The 26990-nt window shown below is 43.0% G+C and overlaps 1 protein-coding gene across 4 annotated transcripts in view; it reads right to left on the bottom strand.

Moving 5' to 3' along the window:
* GNPTAB (N-acetylglucosamine-1-phosphate transferase subunits alpha and beta) overlaps nt 1–26990 on the bottom strand; it is an 83897-nt gene that overhangs the window by 14063 nt on the left and 42844 nt on the right. For 2 of the 4 annotated variants that reach the window (XM_079938268.1, XM_079938270.1), the window contains 11 exons: nt 16562–16626; nt 16166–16300; nt 11503–11664; nt 10928–11107; nt 10537–10707; nt 8851–8980; nt 7558–7761; nt 5787–6889; nt 3524–3723; nt 3089–3308; nt 2286–2399 (listed from right to left, as the gene is read on the bottom strand). In XM_079938268.1, the coding sequence (XP_079794394.1) occupies nt 2286–2399; nt 3089–3308; nt 3524–3723; nt 5787–6889; nt 7558–7761; nt 8851–8980; nt 10537–10707; nt 10928–11107; nt 11503–11664; nt 16166–16300; nt 16562–16626 (2684 nt within the window). The remainder of the gene's footprint in view (nt 1–2285; nt 2400–3088; nt 3309–3523; nt 3724–5786; nt 6890–7557; nt 7762–8850; nt 8981–10536; nt 10708–10927; nt 11108–11502; nt 11665–16165; nt 16301–16561; nt 16627–26990) is intronic. The other 2 variants (XM_079938269.1, XM_079938271.1) reach the window with 1 other exon arrangement.

Below are 26990 nucleotides of genomic sequence, written 5' to 3'. Positions count from 1 at the left end.
AGCTGCCATTCTCCTATCAGCCTGACTGCGCATCAGCTCCATGCGAGGCCTCCCGAGAACCCGCAACCCAGGACTAGTCTCCACCTGCTGATTCATGCCTGTTTACCCCACTAGAGGAAAATCCCTTAGGGCTGACACCAGGTCTTATACCTCTACCTCAGTTTTGTTGATTTCATAGTTTTAAGTTTTAGAATATTTAGAGAACTGGCTTTAAGTGACACATTTGTATACAAACCCATGTCATCTGCTAAACTAACCAACGCATGATCAGCAATACTTACAGTTTGTCTACGGGTTCCTAAAGCTGCTGGGCTGCCCCTCACACTGTCTCCTCATGAGGGAGCTTCCCAGGACCCTCCGAGAACACAAGTGAGAAATACCATCCCTGCCGTGTGCAATGAATGCCAAAGGAATGACTGCCTTCTTTCAGGAATCAGATTTTTAACTGATTCATTACTCTTCTCTACATTCATTTACAAACATCTGCAGTTAATTATAGGGCTTGAACATTTGCAAGATGGTCAGTTTTTTTAAAATACATGTTATTATGCTTATGAAAGTGTACTCTATTCATTATAGAAAATATGGAAAATACTAGTGTGAAAAAACGATATTAAGAACTACCTATGGGGCTTCCCATGGTGACTCAGTGGTTAAGAATCCGCCTGCTAATGCAGGGGACATGGGTTCAAGCCCTGGTGCAGGAAGATCCCACATGCCGCAGAGCAACTAAGCCCCTGCGCCACAACTACTGAGCCCGAGTGGCACAACTACTGAAGCCCATGCACCTAGAGGCCATGCTCTGCAACAAGAGAAGCTACCCAATGAGAAGCCTGCGGACCGCAACAAAGAGTAGCCCCTGCTGGCTGCAACTAGAGAAAAGCCCGCGTGCAGCAACAAAGACCCAAATGCAGCCAAAAATAAATAAATAAATTTATATTAAAACTACCTATGTTATTAAAAAAAAAGCCGGACACAAGACTGCACGCTGCATGATCTAAAAAAAACCAAAACATATATACACACACACACACACACACAAATGGACTATTACTCAGCCATAATAAGGAAATGAAATTGAGTTATCTATAGTGAGGTGGATGGATACAGTCTTTCATACAGAGTGAAGTCAGAAAGAGAAAAACAAATACCATATGCTAACCCATAGATATGGAATCTAAAAAAAAAAAAGGTCTGAAGAACCTAGGGGCAGGACAGGAATAAAGACGCAGACGTAGAGAATGGACTTGAGGACACGGGGAGGGGGAAGGGTAAGCTGGGATGAAGTGAGAGAGTGGCATGGACATATATACACTACCAAATGTAAAACAGATAGCTAGTGGGAAGCAGCCACAGAGCACAGGGAGATCAGCTCGGTGCTCTGTGACCACCTAGAGGGATGGGTTACGGAGGGTGGGAAGCAGATGCAAGAGGGAGGGGATATGGGGATATATGTATATGTATAGCTGATTCACTTTGTGATAAAGCAGAAACTAACACACCATTGTAAAGCAATTATGCTCCAATAAAGATGTTAAAAAGAAGAAAAAGAACTACCTGTAATTTAACCTACTGTCATTTTCATTAATTTGGGGATGTGTGTGAAGGTATCAGGAGTTTTCCATAGTTCAAACCGTATTCTGTATATGGCAGTACCCATTTTCTCCCCACCTAATTTTATTTTATAAACATTCTTCCATATATATCAGTAAAAATTAACTGTAAGCATCACATAATGGCTGTATTATATCCTTGGTCCATCAACTCTAAATGCACTTTTTTTTTCCACATTATCATTTCTCTGAAGCTGGGATGCATCTTACAGATATCAAGAGTCTTCCAATCATTTCAGCCAAATGCTGCTCTGATACACTTGTGTATAGATCATCCACTGCCCCTAGTGGTAAGATCCAGAAAATGCCAGCATCAAAGCAACTGAGCTTTGATGAAAGATGGGATTCCGCCTGATGTTTAACCTCAGGATTGTTCTCCCAAGCCAGTGAGTATACTCTGGCGCTGCCTTCCGCTATCCTTAGTGAACAGGATGTCTGCTTATAGAATATAAGCAACTAATCTCAGTATTAGCTTAACATCCATTAGGGAGGAAAAAAAGATATTCCAAAGAAAAATATGAATGATTCTGGATTATCTGTGCTACTGATTTCCACCAAAGACCTATAAACAGAGCCTGCTTCTAGGTTTTCAAGTGCTCTACAGAAATGATGTAACTAACACCCGATAAGGATATACGTTCTACTTTACATAAAAGAACCCATGGCACTCACCAGATTGGGATCATAGTACGCTTCCTGAGTTGGTGGGATGTTGTTTAGCTGAGTGATGTTAGCAGGAAGCATTTTCGAACAATTTATTAACACGTGTTCCAGACCTGTTAAGTCCTAACAAAGCAAAAATAAAAGGATAAACCTATATACATTACAAGTAACAACTGTGGTTTTAAAAATAAAAATGTTAAAGTCACCAAAATTTAAGCGTTATCGTCAAAGAGGGTTTGACTATATGATTCTTAAGGACACCCTAAAAAGAGCAGAATGAAACAATACAAATAACTCATCTTTGTCTCAAAGTAGAACATACGGGCCTGTGAGGCACCGTTTTACACAAGGTGGTCCACGGGATCACCAGATGGGTGTCCTGCAGCTGGATTCATCTTGGAGCTCTCCATTAGTGAGTGTCCTACTCCTGGGACTAAAGGATGCCATGACAGAAGGGGCTCTGCAACACCGTGGGCCTGGCTAAGATCTCCACTCGGCCACACCTGAAGGCCCTGAATGAGCTTGACACGAGAATCGAAAATCTTATCTGCAGGTACGGTCTGCCTCGTCTCCAGACAATACAATTACAATCCCTACTAAAAGCCCCCAAAAAATAATCTTATAAAATATGAACTTCAAATTTGATTTTAATCCTGGCATTTAAAATGGACTAGTTGTGAACCCCCTCATTAAATATGAAGAATTACTTGTACTTGCATCCATTGAAGTATGTAGGGGAAAGAGAGAAAGTATCAAATGTAAAAGTTTCATTCAAAATGTCATTAAGTTTAGGGGAAAAAAAATGACAATACCTGCAAACTTAAAGGCAGGTCGTGAATTCTGGTAGCCAGTGTGCGGATTTCTCTGTCAGATAAGACACCAGATTGGTCTGTGTCAACTTCATCAAAAACCTGAGATATGTTCAGTGGCTGAACTGCACTCATGAGATAATAAAAGTAAGAGAAGGCAAACTGCATGTCCTCAGAGTGGCGCACTTTGTGAAATGACGTCTTGTCAAATTCTTCAGGGAACCTGTCCAAATGTAGCATATCATAAGATCTGGATATTTAAGATATATACAGTACCTAACACTTGTGGAGTCAGAATCTTCCTTCCCACTTATTTAGATAATACCTTCGACATACTAGTCATCAAGTGTTAGAGCCATAAACGCAGCATAGCAAGGATGTAAACTTCAAGCAGCCTTGGCTCTGAGCACACACAACTCAAACACAAGCAAGACTTACATGTCTTGCAGTTCTTGCATAACTATTCGGTCGATCATGTGAGGCATGTGTGCAGGGACTTTCCGAGATGTGAATCCAAACTTGCTATTTAGAATTTTGTTTACATATCGGAGGGAATCTGCGAACGTATCTTTTAGTTGCCTCCCTGTGTGTTTGCTCTCAGTAAAGTATGCCAGTTGTGTCTTCAGTGACTCTTCTTCCTGAAAAGAGAATTCCACACAACACAGCATTGTGTTTAGTGCACAGGTGCCCTGTGCTAACAAGAGACAGAGGTACTACTTTATGTCACCTGGTAATAACTAGTCACTAACTGTCCTGAGGGGCAAATGAAACGAGCACTAACAGGTCTCCTCAAGCATCCTAACATCAGGACAAACTGGATTTCAGTGAAAGTATCGCCAACATCGGCTCGAGAACAACAGCTGTGGGGTGGAGGTCTGCTTTTAGGGTACTCTTTAAGGACTAGTCATTGATCATGAGATTTCATAGCCAATTTCAATGCAATATTTAATTGATTTACAATAAATCTGATAGTGCTTTCAGTATCAAGTTATTTCTACTGGTGACATCAAAGCAGCAAGTCCCTTGAGTTCTGAACACAAAGACGAGAATACAAAATTGGCTTCACCATATAATAGTGTTAATATTATGAAATGTAAAGAACCCTATCAAAACCAGTAAGAGGCGAAACTGAATGAATGGGCAAAGAATATTGGCAAAGAACCTGAACACACTTTACAGAAGACGAAATATTTTTGCTTCTCAAACTGATGAAAATATAGATGCTATTAACTGCTGTTGGTTAGTCCTGTGGAGAAACAAGCACGCTTGCATACTGTCTGTGGAAGGAGGAAGGGGTGCAATATTTAAGAAAGACAGTTAAATTTTATACGCAATAGACCCTTTAACCTAGCAATTCTACCTACAGAAATAAAACTTCCTCAAGAGTAAGATATATGTACGAGAATATTTATTGCAACATTAGGTATTTGTACTTGCAAAAACACTGGACGCAACTTACAGCTGTTAAAAATAAACAATGGCAATTTGCCCACATACTACCACATCAAAGGCAACTGCAGAGCAATATATATAACTTCACTGCTGCAAAACAAACTATATAGTATGTCTGCATATCTGTAGAAAAATACTGGAAGAATACCCACCAAACTACATATTCATAGTGACTGTCTCAAGTAAGGAGATTAAGGAAGGAAGGAGACAGACCTTTCCCTTTTTTTTCCCCTGCTTTTTTTGTTTTTTGCATTGCTTGCGATTTTTACCATTAGCCTATAGTACTTTTGCAATTTAAAAAGCAGGGAGCGGGGGAGAATGAGGAAATCAATGTAGGCAAGAACTCTGCAGCACCTTGCTTAACAATTAGTAAATGCTACCATGGCAGGGACAAGATACTTCCTGAAGACCATGAGAGGAATGAGACAACGCCCCTCTTCATCACTTTCCCTCAGCCTAACATCCACTCACGGCTGTGCTTTGGTCACGATCCAGTCCCACCCTTCCAAGGTCAGCTCACAGGGCATGTCCTCCTGTATGCCTCCCCCAATACCTCCAGGCAGAGTTAAGGAATCTTCCCTTCGGACTCCTTGTCCATACTTCAGCAGACACTTATCACACTGCCACAATTATCTGCCCACAAATCTGTCCTCCCAGCTTGCTCTTTGAGTCTCCAAGAGCAGCAAGCAACTGTTCTCACCATCTTGCACTCCCCGGCAGTCAGCACAGTGACGGCGCTTGTGAGATGTACAAAGGACCCCAGGGCACCGTGGAGGCCGTGGTACAGGAGGGAGAGCGCTGGGCTCACCCTCACCTGCTGTTGTGATGTCGGGAAAGCTAACGAATTTATCTGCCTCTCGGGTTTTTCATTAGTAAAGTTTGAAAAACATGAGATCTGACTGCAAGGGGTATTCAAAAGCGTTTTCTGATATCGCAACATGCCAAGTAAAGATACCATCCCTGTTCTACTATGGACTCAGGGTATGCCCCTGGCTAAATCCCTTACTCATTCACATGAAGGCTGCTTCCTAAACTGCAAAATGGGGACAATGATAGCAGACCCTTACAAGGTAGTTTTGTTGTTAGAATTATTGGGACAATTAAATGAAACCACATAAGAAAAGTACTGAGTCCAGTGGCGGGCACAGGGAAGTACTGAATGAATGGTAGCTATTATTATATCACTACCACTTACAAGGTTATTTATTTTTCCTGAGCATGGGAAACAATAAGGCTGGATGTAACTTACATCAAGAAGATCTTGGAAATACTTTTTCTTCTCCCATGGCAAAAAGCCCAGGTAACTCTCTGTGTAATGTTGCAGTTTTCTTCCAGGTAATACATTACCACCTAGGTAACTGTTAGCATTTTCCTCCATTCTGTTCTTCTCTTGTTCTTTCCCTGTGATTACCTTTTGTGTCTCCCTGTTTTCCAGTGGGAAAATCAGAGATGAGAGCTTTTCTTTTGACACACCTCCACCTCCTACTTTCGGGGTCACAGTTTTGGACCTGAATCTTGCTTTGGTTTCTAAGTCCAGGGGTGGAGTCTGGCTCTGGGAGTGGCCATTCACTGTCATTGTCACTGTTGGAAAAGGCAATAACCCCTGGAATCTTTCAGATGTTCCTAAGCTGCTGGGTAAGATGCTTTTGTGAGCCTGTTTTTCCAGTGGGGCCTCCAAACTGTCATTTCTTTGCTCTGTCATCAGAGGGTGATTTCTTGTTAACTTTGCATCCTGTGGGTTCATCAGAAACGACCTCAGCAGGGCTGACTTGGATAGATTGTATCCTTTCATGGTGATGTCTCCGTGTTCTAGCTGCAAATCCAAGTTATTAAGGCTCAACTGGGTCTCTTTTGGAAGGAGTGAAATATTGACCAGCGGAATTTGCACCTCCATTTGGAAACTTCCTGTTGTGTTAACATCGTGTCTTTTGACCTTGGGGAAGCGTTTTTCTTCGGGGATATCCTCAAACAGGATTTCCACCTCTGGAAGAAGAGCTGAGGGGCTAACCAAACTTTGGTAAGACTTCTGGGTCGTAGAATTCCGTTTGGGCTCCTCCCTTGTGTCAACCTCTACTGCTATCTGGATTCTGAACTCTTCATCACTTGTACTTTGAAATGTGAGATTAAAATGTATTGTGGTCGCGTTCATTCCACTGTGCATTAAGAGGTGGATGGTTTTCCACTTATTGGCGATAGAAGCATGTCGGATTATTGGGTTGTCACTATAGGCGCCTTCGATTCCCCTTTTGGCTATTTCTGCAAAGCTGAAATAAGGCAGGCATTCACCTTTCGGAATAACATAGTGAGTCTGGTTTGGGAGAAGAGTTACTTTATACAATTCATGAAAATGATCTAGAGGAAAAAAACACAAACATGATTTTTAAAAAACTACGCATTTCCCCCCTTTTCCTTTAATTCTTAGGGTTTGAGTTTTCACTTTCTAAGAGTGACTTTAAATGGACTTTAAAATCATCAGAAGTTCTAACACAAAAGCTACTAGTATAGTGCTCATTTTTACTTTCTGAAGCAATCACTATTATCGACATGGAATGCTGAGGCTGACTCACTACAGAGATAAGGCACGGTTCAGGACAGCGAATTCCAATGGTCAACTTCCATCTTTTTGTCCATTTGAAAAAAAGACAACCTTCTGACCAAAAGGACCGCCATTAATAAGCTATCAACAAGATCCAGTATTCAAACCAAGCTTATTTAATGAATTATTGGTCTCCTTTCACTGTTCCCAAATTAAACCTTCACCACGTAAGATAAATCTGCTTACTAAAAAAAAAGAAAAAATGATCAGACTAGCGCAGTAACAGGAAAAGATGCAGCTTCAGTGTCTTGTGTTGTCTAAAGATCTGTGCCCTCTTATAACTCACAACTAGTTTGGATGCAAGGCTGGGAAAGGGATACCTAGAGAATTATTACTTTAAATAACAAAAACGATCCAAACCCCTCCATTTATGAAAGATTGTTATCCCCTTATCCTAAATACGTTTTTATGGCAATGAATATACCTTGTCCACAGTCACCAGCATCAAAGCCACAGGATAAGACATTGCAGGCTTGGTCACAGAACTTATCAGCCAGCCAGGAATTTGCACATCCTTGATTGCAGTAAGAGACGCCGCTTATTCCTCCACCGAAATGCCAAGGCTGTCCGACTCCAATGCCCCCGGTGCCCCCACCTCCTCCTACATAGCGACCCGCACCACTGTTACCTGGAGGGAGAGGAGGAAAACAGAATCCTGCTGTGCTTACAGTCTTGGAAAAAAGCCAGTTCCTTATTTCTCAGCTGTGTTTTCAAGACCAATGCATGAATTTCAGTCAGGAAAGGTTCACCCCATTCTTTAACAGAAGATTTTACGTAGCTTAAAAAGAGACAATCTGAAAAGGGGGCATCAGTTGCCAGTGGACTGGGTGTGGGATGACCAGGCCTCGGCACTTACATCTGTGCAACCCAGAAGTACAGGCCTCAGATGTGCTCAAGGGGGGCACATGCAGATGTGTATAGAGGATCAGATTATTCTGAAGACCGTGACTCTCGGGACTGACAAGAACATGTCCTAACACTGGCAATCAGCTCGTGACCAAGTGTCACTGCTCTGTCCCCGAGCTCTCCGCGTTGCAGAGACTCTCCTGCACGTCTACGTTCTCTCCCTGCAGCGGTTCGTATTTTTCAAAAGTGCCTCTGATAGAGCTGACTGAAACACAAGCTTTGTTTCTTCCAACACCTTCCCAAACCTGTTTCCTCAAATGCAGTAGGATGAGAATATCTGTGCACCTACTCTCCTTCTTTTGGTGACTGAGAAATTCAAGTGGATAATGGATGATGCTTTATAAACTGAAAGGCAATAAAGAAATGTAAAAACTTGTTATCCTCAACAAGTCTAAATGTTAGTGTACAAGAAAGGGAGAAGAGATGCTGAGGAGAGGAGATGTTTATTTCTTCTGCATCTCTTTAGTCCCTCACTGACCTGGAGCAGTGTGCTTCTAGGGGCCACTGGCCATGAGCTCCGACAGGAACCAGTGAGAGCGATTCTTACTCTCGAGCTCACATAATTAAGGGTATAACTGATTTTCATATTTTGAATAATAAAAGACACTTTCAAGTGTAGGGTCATGTGGGAAAATGCCCCCAACAATATGAATAAACTGGGCCACATGGGGACACCAGTCATCACCTCCAAAGAGTCTACGATGATTGTTTCAATACGCGAAGAACGTTTAATTAAGTCACTGTACCTGGTTGATAATGACAACAAATGAAAAAAATTCTGTCGACATGGACAAGTTACATTTGAACACACCCTCACCGGAGCAATCACCGCCATCCCAATCACAGGCCGAATTATTACAAGCCTTGTCACAATAGCCGTCTTTAATCCAGGATCCCGGGCAGCCCTCAGCACAGTTTGGCACAGGCCATGTCAAATAAACCTATGATAAAACCAGAGGGAAAATAAAGTGGTTTCTGGTTTCTGACACTTTTAAAAAAAATATTTATTTATTTATTTGGTTGCACGCCAGGTCTTAGTTGCAGAAGACGGGCTCCTTAGTTGCAGCTTCCCGGCTCCTTAGTTGTGGCATGCGAACTCTTAGTTGCAGCATGCATGTGGGATCTAGTTCCCTGACCAGGGATCGAACCTGGGTCCCCATATTGGGAGCTCAGAGTCTTATCCACTGCGCCACCAGGGAAGTCCCCTGACACTTTTTATTCTTAAATTAGGATTCCTTTAACAGAAATACAAAACAAATTGAGGCTCTAGAAAAGGTCTGCGTTCAGGGCCATCCTGTGGTAGTTTCTCAGTCCTGCCCTGCTGATGGGTCTTACCCGGCACATTTACTCTTTTCCGTTGCTCAAGGAAAGGAGACAAGGACTCAACTTACGGGTCAGTCTTACAACATGGTCTTATAAATGATCTATTTTGAAATAAAGCAGCAACATGCCAAACTTAAATGCGAGTTCAAGAGCGTGCAGGTGGAAAGTGTGCACACAAGTCACTGCTTTTCTGTGACACTGTTGTCAACTCCTAAGCAGATTCATGCACCGTCTTGTCTCAAGGCTGAAAAGGGGGGGCAGACGAACTCTCAATATCCTTATACGCGAGGTCCTGTGATGAATTATCCAGCACAGCATTCTGAGCTGTGAACCTGTCTGCTTTCAAAACAACTGACATGGTACATGGTTGCTTTCTAAATTAAAATCATTTTTGAAAAATGCATTCCCCTTTAAAATCTCCGTATCTTTGCACGGTGCAACTACCTGCAAGGTCTTTCTTCATCTGGTTAACTCCTGTTCTTCCAAGCTCATCTCAGTCCCTATCCCAGTGTGACTTCACTCTCTGGCGCTCCCACTCCTCGCACCCAGGGCACACCTACTGGCACGGAAATCGCTGTACACAGTCACTGGTTTTGTCTGTCTCCCCTGTCAAGCCACAGCTTGACAGAGTTCTAGAACTTACAAGCTCATGGTGCTAAGTCTCCAACTGATCACTGTACCCTTCTAACAACACTACCAGGGTCTTCCTGTTCCCCCCAATACACAGACAGGAAACCTAGAGGCCAGGTCATCACCCACGACAGTGCTACACAGCTGGCACCCATATCTGTGCTCGTGACCACTTTCTCATCCTGCCCCTCAAAGCCAGAGTGAGAGCGGCTGCCCCCAATGAAATTTCAGCCCTGTCTTTAAGCACTACTTTGAGCTTTCTATCTTGGGCATTTTGCTGACATGGTAAACACGATTTTGTGTTTCACAGTTATTTGCTATTTCTGCTGTTGTAGTAGCAAATGTAGAGTGGGTCCTGGGTGAGAATATAGGGAAGCAAAGTTCCCACTGTAGTTTTCTCACTCCCTGATTGTTAACTTTCCTGAGCTTAACACTCAAAAATGCTTGTTTGATCAAATGTGAATATGGTATATATACTGATTTCCTTATTTCCTGTCTGTAACTTCTAAGTGACTTCTAAGCCAGGCATCTCTTAGCTACTCACCTTCTGACCTTTGGAGTGACTGTAAAAATCATCCGGCCAGACATCCTTTCCAAACATGACATCATCATTCAGGTAAATGAACTTCTGGGACAGCCCTTCGATGCGATGGATGTGACTTTCAATAGCAGGTGAACTGAAGGTAGGCAAGTGGCTCAGATTTCGAAAAACATCCTTTTAACAGAAAAAAAAAGAGAAAGAGAGAGAAGGCGGATGAGAGGTTTTTGTTTTGTTTTGTTTTTGGAAAGAAGGGAGGGAGGGAGGCGCATGGAAGGATTAAAGGAAGGTGGAAATGGAGGTGAGATGGGTAAGAGGATGAAATCAGGAACAAGACAAAGAACAGCAAAAGACAGAACAGGAAATCGCAGCCTTGTGACACATGGCGAGTCACTACCTGGTGTGTGACTATTGTCACTCGAGGATTATCGAGGTTCAGCCAGGATGGGATCTGTCCATTGGTGACAATGAAAATGTTCCGAACCCATGGTGCGTGCCTCTCGATAGATCGCAGTGAGTACCTCAGCTCTTCGTTATCTTCAAAACGGCTGGCAGAAACGTCTTCATCCTGCTTAGCCTGAGAAAAGCATGGGGCACAGAAAGATGTAAAATGCGCCTAAGGCACACCTGCCCCTCCCAGCTGTCCCTTCCGCACTCAGGGAGCGCCAGCAAACTTCCAAAGACCGTGTCCAGCTTTTACACACTACAAAAAATGCAGAACACTCAGCATATTTAAAACAGCACAACAAAAACAGCATTTCTTTCACACATTTTCTGAAGAAAAATTTCTTGGATCTGATTCTAGGTCACTTTCAATTAGTATAAACCAATGGCGGTGACGGGAAAATTAGAGACGTGCCAATCAAGTGACCTCTCTGTAAGCCCTCTTCCTTCTTCTAATACAGTGACTCATAAATCTTTAATAATCAAAGCCCTCAACTCGGGTTCTAAAACAATCTCTGCATCCCTTACCTGGCTGATGGCACTCAGATCCCATAATAAATATGCAGGACTTATGGTCAGTTCCTTTCCATTGATGGTCATATTCTTCTTCGTCTGCTTATTCAGTTCTTGGAAATCTTTGGGGTTATTCAACTTTAGAAGTGCTACACTGGCCTCTGAATACAACTGCAACTATAAAATAACAAGAGGGTTACATGTGGAAAAACTGAACAACAAAGAAGAGACACCTTAAACTTCCCAGTTTGATCCTCGATCTTTAAATACATACAATACATATATATACTACCTATTGTGTACTCTGCTATATGCTACATATTGTACATATTAAATGTATACTACGTATATTTAAAAGATTAAAAGTTTCACATACATGTATGAAATAGTAAGCCAGTATCACCAAAAACAGAAGACCTGAACAGGCCAGACACATTTCCCAAATGATGCAATGGACCAAGTATTTAGAAAAAGAGGGAGTCAGGGGCTTTGGCAAATGGGACATCTCAGGCCCCATCTGAAAACTGCAGTCACTAGTCAATAGTGACAAAGGCTGCCAGATCTCTGGAGAGGCCAGAATCCCCAGTGTTACATGAAATCTCCCGGTTTTCAATGGTAGCGCAAATATTTCTGATTGGCATGCATTCAAACAAAACGCATCTGGTCCCCAGTTTGTGACCTCTGTTCTAGAATATTACCCATCTGCCTACACTGGGGAAAGCCCTGCAAGGTAACTTCGCTGAACACTGGTGGAGAGCACACCTGCCAGCAGGTGTCTAACAGCTGTCGTGCCCACACCTACGATGGGTGTCCTGGCTGCTTGAAGTGTTTCCACAGGAAAACCACCTTGAGGCAACGTTTTCAAAGCAACCATAAATCCAGGAGGGAACACCACAAGCACCAACATGTTTTACAGGCAGGCTTCCCCACCTTGACCAGAGCCCACACCACCCTTGATACGTATTTTGTTTTAACTCTGTATCATACAATTTCCTGTGAAAAGAGGCTTTCAGAGCTTAAAAAGCAGAGAGAGGGTTGAAAACCAGTCATCTAGGACAGCAACATCCTTCTGCTGGCTGAATTGGCTCTTCTAATAGGGCCAATTTCTTTCTTGATTTTTTAGCCTTCTTTCTTAATTTATAAAACAGAGCAAACAATTACTCGGGCTCATTCTGATCTCTTGTATATGCTACATGACTATACTTAGCTCATCTTGCAAAGCTTCCTGAGTTTATATAGGCCAAAAGTAGAGTTTATGTAGGCCCTTTTTATTATGTAGGCATTAACTCTTACTGCAAATTGTGTGTGTGTGTGTGTGTGTGTGTGTGTGTGCGTGTGTGCGTGCGCGCGCGCGCGTGCACATGCACACGTGTGTTGTCTTCCTGATTACTTTCTCTCACCTTAACAGTGTCTGGTATACACAAAGCACTCACCCAAGGTCAGCTCTCACTGCCGTCTCTATTCTGCCTCGCTATGTAGGGGACGGATGGGAGGCGGGCCAGGCAGCGCAAACATTCTGTCTGTTCTATCTGGGTACCTAACAGTCTCGCTGCCCTCCCCCAGCCTCTCCTCCCACAGTGGCTCCTACGGAACCTTGGAGGGGCTCCCTGGAGTGCAAAAATCACTACTATAGGATAAATAAATGTAGTACTTTAATATCCTAATTTAATTTTAAATTTATTTGGAAAATACCCTTATCTTAATTAATCTCTTCTATCCAAGCTGCTTTTATTCTAGAAAAGTATTTTGAAATTTCAGACATTTTCCTAAGGTGATCACTAGGGCACAAGATGAGTAGGCAGTGCCTGTCCTGAGATGCTCACAGCCCGGCCAGGGTCTCTGGGACAGAACTGAGTGCTAGGTGGCTTGGGGTCCACAGGCCTTGGCAAAGGCCCCCTGGAGGAGCCTGGGAGGGCACAGAGGTTCAGCTGTTCAGGTCCTGAAGCCCAATGTCTAACGGCCCTCCCTCCCACATGCCACAAGGCCCCTCCAATGTAACACCCCAAACTGAGCTCTCAGGGTCCTTCTGAAAACCTCGCTTCTCCCATGAAGCTCTGAGTGTGGTTAATGCCACCACACCCGTCTTTGCTGGTCACATCCACTTCCCCTTTCATTTCTCCTTCCATCTGCTCCAGTAGCTAATTAAGTCACCAGGTCGTGCTGACGGTTTCTCTCAGATGGCCCTGGAACCACTCTCATCACTGGCACCACTGCCAAGGCACTTGTGGAACCTGAGTGTCTTGCTGGGCTACGGCAGCAGTGGCTGAACTGGCTTTCCTGCCTCCGGCTTCCTGTTTAATGTCCACCTGCTACACCTTCCGCTCCCGTGTTCTGCAGACCTGAACCGGGTCCTCCTCCTCAAGACGCGCTCTGCCTCCAGGATAAAGTCCGGCCTCCTCACCAGGGGATCTTTCTCGATCTGGCCTCTGCCTAACTTCCCAGTCTCAGCATCAGGAAAATCCCCACCTGGGCTCTGGCCTCTGAACAGCTGCCTCGGTTCTCTGAAAAGGCCATTCACTTGCAAGCCCCTAACCCTCTGCTCAAGCTGCTCCCTCCTCTCGGAAAGGTCTTTCCCACTGGCTTCTCTGCTGGAAGAACGGCTGTTCTGTGCACGGCCCCAGCCAAAATGTTTCCTATTCTGCAAAGCCGTCTTTGCCTGCAGAACAACCAAAGCCCACATGTTCTCCCAGCACTTTGTATAAACACTTTGTTTGGAAGCAATCACACCCAAACACTAAGTGATTTTAGTCACTCAGTTATCCTTAGCACAGTCCCTGGCACAACAGCAGGTGTTTAATCAACGCTCACTAAAGGGACTGGGAACCCAATGACTGGAAACTCCATTCTCCGGGTGCCCATAATAGAACCAGAAAGTGGGACCCAAGGAAAGAGAGCCCCTTGGAGAACCAGGCTTGAATACTGACGCTCTCCTTCTGTGCTTCCTCTTTCTCACTTTCTCTCTAGCCTCCAAAAGATCAGAAGTCCTCATCTCTGAAGCCAATCGCAGGTGCTGGCATCGTGACAGTGAGCTGCAATGCACATTGCGAATAATTGGCTGTACCCCCAGGAGGTGCCGGCCTCCACAGAGACAAGTCTGGGGAATCCAGATCAACCTCCAACTGGGTGAATGACGGAGGAGGGGGCGTCCACATGTACCGAGCCTGGTGGTGCTACTGTCCAATTCAAGTTCCTGCGCCCTCAGCGTCTCCTGGCACACACCACTCCACACTGCCCAAAAACTCGTTTGCTGCGGGGTGACCACGACTTGGGCTGGTGATCTTTGGCAGGACACGCCCACCTAGCAGCACATGTGCTGGTCAAACGTACAGATGCGCATATGTCTATAACCGTAGAACCAACAGCTAGGAAGCCAAGAAGCCAAATAAACATTGGCTGAAATGAATGCTAATCTATGGTTTTATCTGCCCAAATCCATACTGAAAATAATTCAGGGAAGGAGGAATATAATATCTATTTTAAAATAACTGCAGATTAAGAAATTACTCAACTCTAATCTAGCCGGGCATCACCATACTTCCAGGTACCATAAAGAAAGTTATGGAGGAAAATATGAAGAAAAGAAAAAGCATAAATGTCATTCATATTACCATGGTATTTACAAAGGTAATACAATGTATCTTAAAACAGTGAAACACTTAAGGGGAAAAGGAAACAAGTTAAACAGGAACTTTGACTGGCAGAGAGAAAACATGGTCCAGACATGAACTAAATAACCGACTCTCCCCGAGTCACAGCTCTCCCTGCCACTACCTCCACCCTTTCACCTCCCAACTGTTAAATGACATCAAGAAGAGCAGGGATTGAGAAGCAGGAAGCTAAACACAGTGGCAGAATTTAAAGAACATTTTTTTTGTAAAATCAAGAAAAGCAGAGCCTAATGAATTCTGAGCCAAGAACTTTATGCCCTCTAGTCTGAGAGAAGAAACATTCACGTTTTACAACCTGGACTGTTTCTGACAGAAAAGCAGGCACCTTGGCATAAGGTCAAAAGGAAAGTACACCCACACGGACTGTGCCCTACATGAATCAGACAGATGGCTCTGAGAACAGGAAATGTTATGGAAAGACATGTCACCATTTCCAAAGTCAACTCGCGAATGGCCTCGGTGGTCAAGCGTGAAGAGTTAATAAGTATAAATACTAAATATGTTAGTGGCTCAACTAGCTATTAATGAATGAAGGTTTCACATTATCAAATGTTCCAAAAATCTGAAGCATCCCCCCTCTGTGAGTGGAAGCTCTTCGTAAATCCACAGGAGCCTGTGTGTACCTACCACCACATGTCTGATTTCCCCCCATCCCCTCCTTCCACGCTTCCACTGCCATCAGGGCTTTTGTCTGCTTTGTCCACTGCTAAAGTCTCAGCAGCTAGAACAGCACCTGACACACAGTAGAAGCTCATTTGTTAAACAAATGAATCCTGCTTCTGTCTGGGAAACCAACAAACCAAGTTAAGACTCAGAATTTTGCCCAAATAAAGAGTAAAAAGGGAGGATCTTCTACAAATAAAGAGCTGTCTTCGTGACAACACTGTGACAGAACTGAGACCCTCTTTGCTTATGACTGTCGGCTATTCTATAACAAAGGGGGCCACAGAGAAGAGGCACGCATGAAATGGGATGTGCTACACTAATTGCTCTATTTTCTATGCTCTTACCAGTTTTATTTTAGAAGAAAGATTTTCTGGCAATTTTGTTTTCAGTTGATTTGTTTCCTTGAATGTAGGTGGAAATCCACTCAGGAAAGCCAAATCTTGCATTAGCACTAACCCAGGGACTTCCTTATCTGTTGTCTGAAATAAAAAAGGGAAAAACACAACTCACTTTCCACATCATAAGGCTGGTGAAAACTTACAGCTGAGAAAACTAGTAAATATCTATTGCATCACACAAGCTTCAAAATAAGAATATTACAATTATTTAAATCGATATTCACTAGTACTAGAAAGCTAGGCTTAGAGGAAAAGTAAACATTAAAAAGCCTCTCAAAGTTTTATTTCTCATACTTTTATTCTAATCTACTGCAAAAATACAGTTAATTTAAAGTAACATACCAAATAGCCCCTCCAAACTGTCTGTCTGCTGTTTCCTTTAAAAATTCCAGTGTGGGCATCTTCAACTACAATAGAGAATACAATAAACAAGCATGTTTTTAATGAATACTTAACTATGATGTCAGGCAGGACACTGTGCAAGGCATTTTGAGAGCTGTTAAACCAGTATAATACATGGTCTCAAAGAAAAGGTAGTTGGGGGAGACAAAATTAACCCATCTAACAAAAGGGAAACAAATGTAAATTGCTGTACAATTAAACGTTAAATTTTGCAATACTGAAGGAGAGACTCGTGTGGGCAGAAGAAACGTAGAAATGACAGATGGACAGAAATCACAGAGGTAGAAGCAAACATCAAACATCGACATCTTTAATTTAAAAAACAAAATTGTTTGACCAGAGTAAAACATCTGGGAGTGGTGGGTACTAGGAAAAAAAGGGCAACCAGAAGGGGGCTTTGAAAGCAAGGCCAGTGGCATTTAGATTAACGGCAGGGAGCCACTTAGGACTCTCCTAAGGTTCCTCCGGAGTCACAGTGAATTCCTAAAATTCATCAGGTAATGTGATTAGAGCAGATTAAGTTGGGGGTGAGGTGGGTGATGACACAGCCCTACGGGGAGAGAGTTCTAAAGTGATGGGAACAAATGAGATCAGCAAACCTGCTGATATTCGGGGACCATGGAAAACAGGACAGGTTGGAAGGCTGCAATTCTGATCCTCAAAATGGGCACAGAAAGCAGGGTCTGCAGATTATAGCCTGCAAGATGGGTGCTGATCCCGAGCAAGAGTCTCAAATGTATCAGAAAAATACAGTTGGTGAGCACTGGAGAAAAGAGAGTCTTCACAATACACTGTTTATCTTTAAAGAAAGTACTGGGCACTAAGAGCATGAGTTCATTATGGGTAAATTTATCAGATACACACCTCACTCTGCCTCCGTCTGTCTGTCTGTCTGTCTCTCCCCATTGATATGGTGGATTCTATACTGGTAAATCAGACAATTCGAATCGATGAGCAATGTGTATTTGTACATAATCTCGGGAAGGCAGCTACACAACACATGGCATCTTTGTGGGTTTCACAGAGACCAGATCTCAAGTTAGGCGGATTATAACCAATTCTGATCAGGGAGTGTAAAATTGTAAAAGCCACAATCAGCCTAGAGGGGAGTTCTGGAGGTCTGCTATAGGTCTGCTCAACAATCCATCAGAGTTTTGGAAGATACAGAAGGCATGCTTGTGAAATGTGTGGGCTTACACCGAGCCGACAGAGAAGCTACTATCCTGGATAACAGACTAAGGGTTCCCCAAAGTCCTTGACTGTTTGGAGCAATCAGTCAAATCTAGCAAAATAAAATCTCTTACAAACGAAGGTAAGATCTTTAACTTGACAACAAGCCAAGTAAAAATTAAAAGGAGTACTTTAAAAAACATTTTTTTAAAATAAATAAAAGGGGTACTTGAGCATTAGCACATGTAAGATTTTTAAAAAAACTTAGGAGTTTTAGCGGACAGTGAGTTCAGTATGAGGCAGTAATGCTCAGGCCACACAGAGTTTCCATCCCAGTTTTGTGCTTTTAAGCAGAAGAAGAGGCTTAGAGTAAGAAGGGTGACATTCCCCAATACCAACCCATCAGGAAACCCTGTTGAGCTGACCTTCAAAATGTCCACAGTCCAACCACTTCTCACCACCACTCTGATCCAAGCCCCCTTCCTTCCTGCCTGAATTATTACAAGCTTTGCCCCTCCTCAGTCTATTCCCACCACAGCAGCCAGACAGATCCTTCTGGAATGTAAGTCAGATCACATTACTCCTCTACTCAAACCCTCCAATGATTGATTCCTCACCGCACTGTGATTGGAAGCTAAAGCCCGTTGTGGTTACTGAGGCCTGTACCATTTGGTCTCTGTGACTTCTCTGGGCTCATCTCTTGCCTTCTCCCCCTTGGTTCACTCTATTCCAGCCACACTGGCCTCCCTGTTCTTCTTCAAACATGTCAGACACCCTCCTGCCTCAGGACCCTTGCACTGGCTTACTTATATAAGTATATATGTGTATATATATATATACACTTACTTTATATATAGGGAATATATGGAGAATCACTCCTTCCCCACATATTCATGTTGCTGGCTCTCTCACCTCCTTTAAATTTTCACTCAAAAATCGCCTTCTTGGGGAGTCTGCCCTACCACTCAATTTCTCCTGCTCAATTTTTCTCTACAGCATTTATCTTCTACAAACTACATAATTTACTTGTACGTTGTATCAATTGTCTGGCTCCCTCTGCCAAGATGTAAATATTTTTTAAAATTTATTTATTTTTTAAATTTTTGGCTGTGTTGGGTCTTTGTTGCTGTGTGTGGGCTTTCTCTGGTTGCAGCGAGCAGAGGCTATTCTTCATTGTGGTGCACGGGCCTCATTGCAGTGGCTTCTCTTGCTGTGAAGCACAGCCTCTAGGCATGTGGGCTTCAGTAGTTGTGGCATGCAGGCTCAGTAATTGTGGCACACGAGCTCTAGAGCGCAGGCTCAGTAGTTTTGGCGCACAGGCTTAGTTGCTCCGCGGCATGTGGGATCTTCCCAGGCCAGGGCTCGAACCCGTGTCCCCTGCACTGGCAGGCGGATTCTTAACCACTGTGCCACCAGGCAAGCCGCCCAAGATGTAAATTTGCTAAGGGCCGAGATTTCTGTCCATCTGCTCACTGCTGCATCTTCAGCACTGAGTAGTACATGGCACGTAGTATGCGCTCAGTAAACACTTCACAAATGAAGAGTCCTGATCTCTTTGAAGACTGAACCACACCGAAACAGAATGTTCAATTCCAGTTGAAACACTTTTAAAGTAATAGAAACTGAAGCTCATTCTGAGAAGAGCAAACTAGGGTGCAGACAAGCCCCTAAGAGACAGCTAAAGGAAGAAGAAGAAATGTCACACAGGAAAGGGATTACACTAGTTCTGTAGGATCCCAATGGGTATAAATTTGATCAGTGTGAGAGAGCTATAAGGAGGCACTTTGTAATTCCTTGTAAAAGTCAATGTAGTCCAGAGGTAAAATCAAGTGTCACAGGAGGAAATTCATTTCCTAAACATCAAAGGGATAAGCCTGACTGGAAAAACCATTTTGCTGAGGAGACGCAGGCCCCGGCTGCAGGGCAGGATGGCTGACTGCAGGAGGACTGTCCAATCGGTGGACACAAGGGAAGTGGCAGGGTAACCGGGACAGAAATGACACATTTGAGAAGGAAAAAAATCAACAGATCGCAATGATTAACTGGAAAGAGGCTAAATGATTTTTTTTTTGCGGTACACGGGCCTCTCACTGTTGTGGCCTCTCCCGTTGTGGAGCACAGGCTCCGGACGCGCAGGATCAGCGGCCATGGCTCACGGGCCCAGCCGCTCCGCGGCACGTGGGATCTTCCTGGACCGGGGCACGAACCCGTGTCCTCTGCATCGGCAGGCGGACTCTCAACCACTGCGCCACCAGGGAGACCCTAAATGAGATTTTTTAAAAATGCCAAACATGGCTAAAATTTTTTAATCTAGATCAGGGTTTGGCAGTCCATGGTCCAAAATCTAGCCACTGCCGCATTTAGTATGGCCCCAAGCTAAAGACAATTTTGACATTTAAAAATGGTTAAATGTTTATACAAATACCTACATAATATCTGCCATTTTGCCTCTTGGCCCACAAGGCCTAAAATACTTACTACCTGGTCCTTTAACAAAGAATTTTGTGGGCTTCCCTGGTGGCGCAGTGGTGAAGAATCTGCCCGCCAATGCAGCAGACATGGGTTCGAGCCCTGGTCCAGGAAGATCCCACATGCTGTGGAGCAACTAAGCCCATGTGCCACAACTACTGAGCCTGTGTGCGCGCTAGTGCCCGTGAGCCACAACTACCGAGCGCACGTGCCACAACTACTGAAGCTCACGCGCCTAGAGCTCATGCTCTGCAACAAGAGAAGCCACTGCAGTGAGAAGCGCACACACCACAACGAAGTGCAGCCCCCACTCGACGAAACTAGAGAAAGCCCGCGCACAGCAACGAAGACCCAACACAGCCAAAAATAAATTAAAAAAACAACAACTCAGCTTTAAGAAAAAAAGAATTTTGTGATCCTGGATCTCAGTAACTAAGGATGCTAAAGAGTGAGTTTCTGGGGCTTCCCTGGTGACGCAGTGGTTGGGAATCTGCCTGCCAATGCACGGGACATGGGTTCGAGCCCTGGTCTGGGAAGATCCGCCGCGGAGCAACTAGGCCCATGAGCCACAACTACTGAGCTGCGCGTCTTGAGCTCGTGCTCTGCAACAAGAGAGGCCGCGACAGAGAGAAGCCCGTGCACGGCGATGAAGAGTGGCCCCCGCTCGCCACAACTAGAGAAAGCCCTCGCACAGAAACGGAGACCCAACACAGCCAAAAATAAATAGATAAACAAATAAATAAAAATTAAAAAAAAAAAGGGCTTCCCTGGTGGCGCAGTGGTTGAGAGTCCGCCTGCCGATGCAGGGGACACGGGTTCGTGCCCCGGTCCGGGAGGATCCCACACGCCGCAGAGCGGCTGGACCCGTGAGCCATGGCCGCCGAGCCTGCGCATCCGGAGCCTGTGCTCCGTGGCGGGAGGGGCCACGGCAGTGGGAGGCCCGCGTGCCGGAAAAAAAAAAAAAGAAAAAAAAAAAGAGTAAGCTTGTGGCCCACTAAAAATGGATGCGCATATATACAATGGAATATTACTCAGCCATAAAAAGAGATGAAATTGAGCTATTTGTAATGAGGTGGATAGACCTAGAGTCTGTCATACAGAGTGAAGTAAGTCAGAAAGAGAGAGACAAATACCGTATGCTAACACATATATATGGAATTTAAGAAAAAAAAAATGTCATGAAAAACCTAGGGGTGAAACAGGAATAAAGACAGAGACTTACTAGAGAATGGACTTGAGGCTATGGGGAGGGGGAAGGGTAAACGGTGACAAAGCGATAAAGAGGCATGGACATATATACACTACCAAACGTAAGGTAGATAGCTAGTGGGAAGCAGCCGCATAGCACAGGGAGATCAGCTCGGTGCTTTGTGACCGCCTGGAGGGGTGGGATAGGGAGGGTGGGAGGGAGGGAGACGCAAGCGGGAAGAGATATGGGAACATATGTGTATATATAACTGATTCATGTTGTTGTGAAGCTGAAACTAACATACCATTGTAAAGCAATTATACTCTAATAAAGATGTTTAAAAAAAAAAAAAATGGATGCGCCATGAAGGCAGGAATGTGCCTTTTCTTTTTCTCCGCTGTTTGCCTACAACAACCACCAACTCAGAGCAGTGGCTCGACAAATCTTTACTGAATGAATCAATATAATAGGATAGTCAAATAAAAACCCAAGTGAAAATTCAAAAACAGTGTTCAGAAGACTGTCATTTAACACAGATTTTACTTATACCAAAATTTATAATCTTTTATGTCTCTGATATGTTATAAAATTAGTGGAGATAAACCCAAGATTCTCTCCATAGACGTTATAACTGAGTTATAACTGCTCACATAGTGTCATTCTTTTTTCTCTTCAGGAGAAGTGTTATCAGAGTACCTTAATTTAAAGAAACCTTAATTTAAAAAACAAAGCTAGTGGGAAAGGAGCCAAGATGGCGGAGTAGAAGGACGTGCTCTCACTCCCTCTTGTGAGAACACCAGAATCACAACTAGTTGCTGGACAATCATCAAGATGAAGACACTGGAACTCATCAAAAAAGTTACCCCACAACCAAAGACAAAGGAGAAGCCGCAAAGAGATGGTAGGAGGGGCGCAATCACAGTAAAATCAAATCCCATAACTGCTGGGTGGGTGACTCACAGACTGGAGAACACTTATACCACAGAAGTCCACCCACTGGAGTGAAGGTTCTGAGCCACATGACAGGTTTCCCAACCTGGGGGTCCGGCAATGAGAGGAGGAATTCCGAGAGAATCAGACTTTGAAGGCTACTGGGATTTCACTGCAAGATTTCGACAGCACTGGGGGAAACACAGACTCCACTCTTGGAGGGCACACACAAAGTACTGTGTGCATCGGGACCCAGGGCAAGGAGCAGTGACCCCAGGGGAAGGACCAGTGACAGCAGAGGAAACTAAACCAGACCTACCTGCTAGTGTTGGAGGGTCGCCTGCAGAGGCAGGGGTGGCTGTGGCTCACTGTGGGGAAAAGGACACCGGAAGCAGAAGTTCTGGGAAGTACTCCTTGGTGTGAGCCCTCCCAGAGTCTGTCCTTAGCCCCACCAAAGAGCCAAGGTAGACTCCAGTGTTGGGTTGCCTCAGGCCAAACAACCAACAGGGAGGGAACACAGCCCCACCAAACAGTCAAGTGGATTAAAGTTTTACTGAGCTCTGCCCATCAGAGCAACAGTCAGCTCTACCCACGACCAGTCCCTCCCATCAAGCCTCTTAGATAGCCTCATCCACCAGAGGGCAGACAGCAGAAGCAAGAAGAACTACAATCCTGCAGCCTGTGGAACAAAAACCACATTCACAGAAAGATAGACAAGCTGAAAAGGCAGAGGGCTATGTACCAGATGAAGGAACAAGATAAAACCCCAGAAAAACAACTAAATGGAGTGGAGATAGGCAACCTTCCAGAAAAAGAATTCAGAATAATGATAGTGAAGATGATCCGGGACCTTGGAAAGAGAATGGAGGCAAAGATCGAGAAGATGCAAGAAATGTTTAACAAAGACCTAGAAGAATTAAAGAACAAACAAACAGAGATGAACAATACAATAACTGAAATGAAAACTACACTAGAAGGAATCAATAGCAGAATAACTGAGGCAGAAGAACAGATAAGTGACCTGGAAGACAGAATGGTGGAATTCACTGCTGAAGAACAGAATAAAGAAAAAAGATTGAAAAGAAATGAAGACAGCCTAAGAGGCCTCTGGGACGACATTAAACACAACAACATTTGCATTATAGGGGTCCCAGAAGGAGAAGAGAGAGAGAAAGGACCAGAGAAAATATTTGAAGAGATTATAGTTGAAAACTTCCCTAATATGGGAAAGGAAATAGTCACCCAAGTCCAGGAAGCACAGCGAGTCCCATACAGGATAAACACAAGGAGAAACATTCTGAGACACATAGTAATCAAATTGGCAAAAATTAAAGACAAAGAAAAATTATTGAAAGCAGCAAGGGAAAAACGACAAATAACATACAAGAGAACCTCCCATAAGGTTAACAGCTGATTTCTCAGCAGAAACTCTATAAGCCAGAAGGGAGTGGAATGATATACTTAAAGTGATGAAAGGGAAGAACCTACAACCAAGATTACTCTACCAAGGATCTCATTCAGATTCGATGGAGAAATCAAAAGCTTTACAGACAAGCAAAAGCTAAGAGAATTCAGCACCAACCAAACCAGCTCTACAAGAAATGCTAAAGGAACTTCTCTAAATGGGAAACACAAGAGAAGAAAAGGACCTACAAAAAAAACCCCAAACAATTAAGAAAATGCTCATAGGAACATACATATCAATAATTACCTTAAACATGAATGGATTAAATGCTCCAACCAAAAGACACAGGCTTGCTGAATGGATACAAAAACAAGACCCAAATATATGCTCTCTACAAGAGACCCACTTCAAACCTAGGGACACATACAGACTGAAAGTGAGGGGATGGAAAAAGATATTCCATGCAAATGGAAGTCAAACGAAAGCTGGAGCAGCAATACTCATATCAGATAAAATAGACTTTAAAATAAAGAATGTTACAAGAGACAATGAAGGACACTATATAATGATCAAGGGATCAATCCAAGAAGAAGACATAACAATTATAAATATATATATGCACCCAACATAGGAGCACCTCAATACATAAGGCAACTGCCAATAGGTATAAAAGAGGAAATCAACAGTAACACAATAACAGTGGGGGACTTTAACACCTCACTACACCAATGGAAAGATCATCCAAAATGAAAATAAATAAGGAAACAGAAGCTTTAAATAACACAACAGACCAGATAGATTTAATTGATATTTTTAGGACGTTGCATCCAAAAACAGCACATTACACTTCCTTCTCAACTGCGCACGGAACATTCTCCAGGATAGATCACACCTTGGGTCACACATCAAGTCTCAGTAAATTTAAGAAAACTGAAATCATATCAAGCACCTTTTCTGACCACAACGCTATGAGATTAGAAATGAATTACAGGGGAAAAAACGTAAAAAACAACAACACATGGAGGATAAGCGATACGTTACTAAATAACCAAGAGATCACTGAAGAAATCAAAGAGGAAATCAAAAAATACCTAGACACAAATGACAAAGAAAACACGATGATCCAAAAACTACGGGATGCAGCAAAAGCAGTTCTAAGAGGTAAGCTTATAGCTATACAAGCCTACCTCAAGAAACAAGAAAAATCTCAAACAATCTAACCTTACACCTAAAGGAACTAGAGAAAGAAGAACAAACAAAACCCAAAGTTAGCAGAAGGAAAGAAATCATAAAGATCAGAGCAGAAATAAATGAAATAGAAACAAAGAAAACAACAGCAACGATCAATAAAACTAAAAGCTGGTTCTTTGAGAGGATAAACAAAATTGATAAACTATTATCCAGACTCATCAAGAAAAAGAGGGAGAGGACTCAAATCAATAAAGTTAGAAATGAAAACGGAGAAGTTACAACAGACACCGCAGAAATACAAAGCATCCTAAGAGACTACTACAAGCAACTCTATGCCAATAAAATGGACAACCTGGAAGAAATGGACAAATTCTTTGAAAGGTATAACCTTGCAAGACTGAACCAGGAAGAAATAGAAAATATGAACAGGCCAACCACAAGTAGAAATTGAAACTGTGATTAAAAATCTTCCAACAAACAAAAGTCCAGGACCAGATGGCTTCACAGGTGAATTCTATCAAACATTTAGAGAAGAGCTAACACCCATCCTTCTCAAACTCTTCCCAAAAAGTACAGAGGAAAGAACACTCCCAAACTCATTCTATGAGGCCACCATCACCTTGATACCAAAACCAGACAAAGATACTACAAGAAAAGAAAATTACAGACCAATATCACTGATGAATATAGATGCAAAAATCCTCAATAAAACACTAGCAAACAGAATCCCCACAACACATTAAAAGGATCAAACACCATAATCAAGTGGATTTACCCCAGGGATACAAGGATTCTTCAATATATGCAAATCAATCAATGTGATAAACCATATTAACAAACTGAAGAAGAAAAACCATATGATCATCTCAATAGATGCAGAAAAAGCTTTTGACAAAATTCAACACCCATTTATGATAAAAACTCTCCAGAAAGTGGGCATAGAGGGAACCTACCTAAACATAATAAAGGCCATATACGACAACCCCACGGCAAACATCATTCTCAATGATTCTCAATGATGTTTTTCAGTGAAAAACTGAAAGCATTTCCTCTAAGATCAGGAACGAGACAAGGATGTCCACTCTCACCACTATTATTCAACATAGTTTTGGAAGTCTTAGCCATTGCAATCATAGAAGAAAAAGAAATAAAAGGAATACAAATAGAAAAGAAGAAGTAAAACCGTCACTGTTTGCATATGACATGATACTATACATAGAGAAACCTAAAGATGCCACCAGAAAACTACTAGAGCTAATCAATGAATCTGGTAAAGTTGCAGGATACCAAATTAATGCACAGAAATCTCTTGCATTCCTATACAGTAATGATAAAAAATCTGAAAGAGAAATTATGGAAACACTCCCGTTTACCATTGTAACAAAAAGAATAAACCTACCTAGGGAAACAAAAGACCTGTATGCAGAGAACTATAAGACACTGATGAGAGAAATTAAAGATGATACCAACAGATGGAGAGATATACCATGTTCTTGGACTGGAGGAATCAATACTGTGAAAAGGACTATACTACCCAAAGCAATCTACAGATTCAATGCAATTCCTATCAAATTGCCAATGGCATTTTTTACGGAACTAGAACAAATCATCTTAAAATTTGTATGGAGACACAAAAGACCCCGAGTAGCCAAAGCAGTCTTTAGGGAAATAACCGGAGCTGGAGGAATCAGACTCCCTGACTTCAGACTATACTACAAAGCTACAGTAATCAAGACAATATGGTACTGGCACAAAAACAGAAACATAGATCAACGGAACAAGATAGAAAGCCTAGAGATAAACCCACACACCTATGGTCAACTAGTCTATGACAAAGGAGGCTAGGATATACAATGGAGAAAAGACAGTCTCTTCAATAAGTGGTGCTGGGAAAACTGGACAGCTACATGTAAAAGAATGAAATTAGAACACTCCCTAACACCATACACAAAAATAAATTCAAAATGGATTCATGACCTAAATGTAAGACTGGACACTATAAAACTCTTAGAGGA

The sequence above is a fragment of the Stenella coeruleoalba genome, assembly GCF_951394435.1.
Source record: "Stenella coeruleoalba genome assembly, chromosome: 11".
Lineage (NCBI taxonomy): Eukaryota > Metazoa > Chordata > Mammalia > Artiodactyla > Delphinidae > Stenella > Stenella coeruleoalba.
This window is presented reverse-complemented; position numbering and strand designations above follow the sequence as displayed.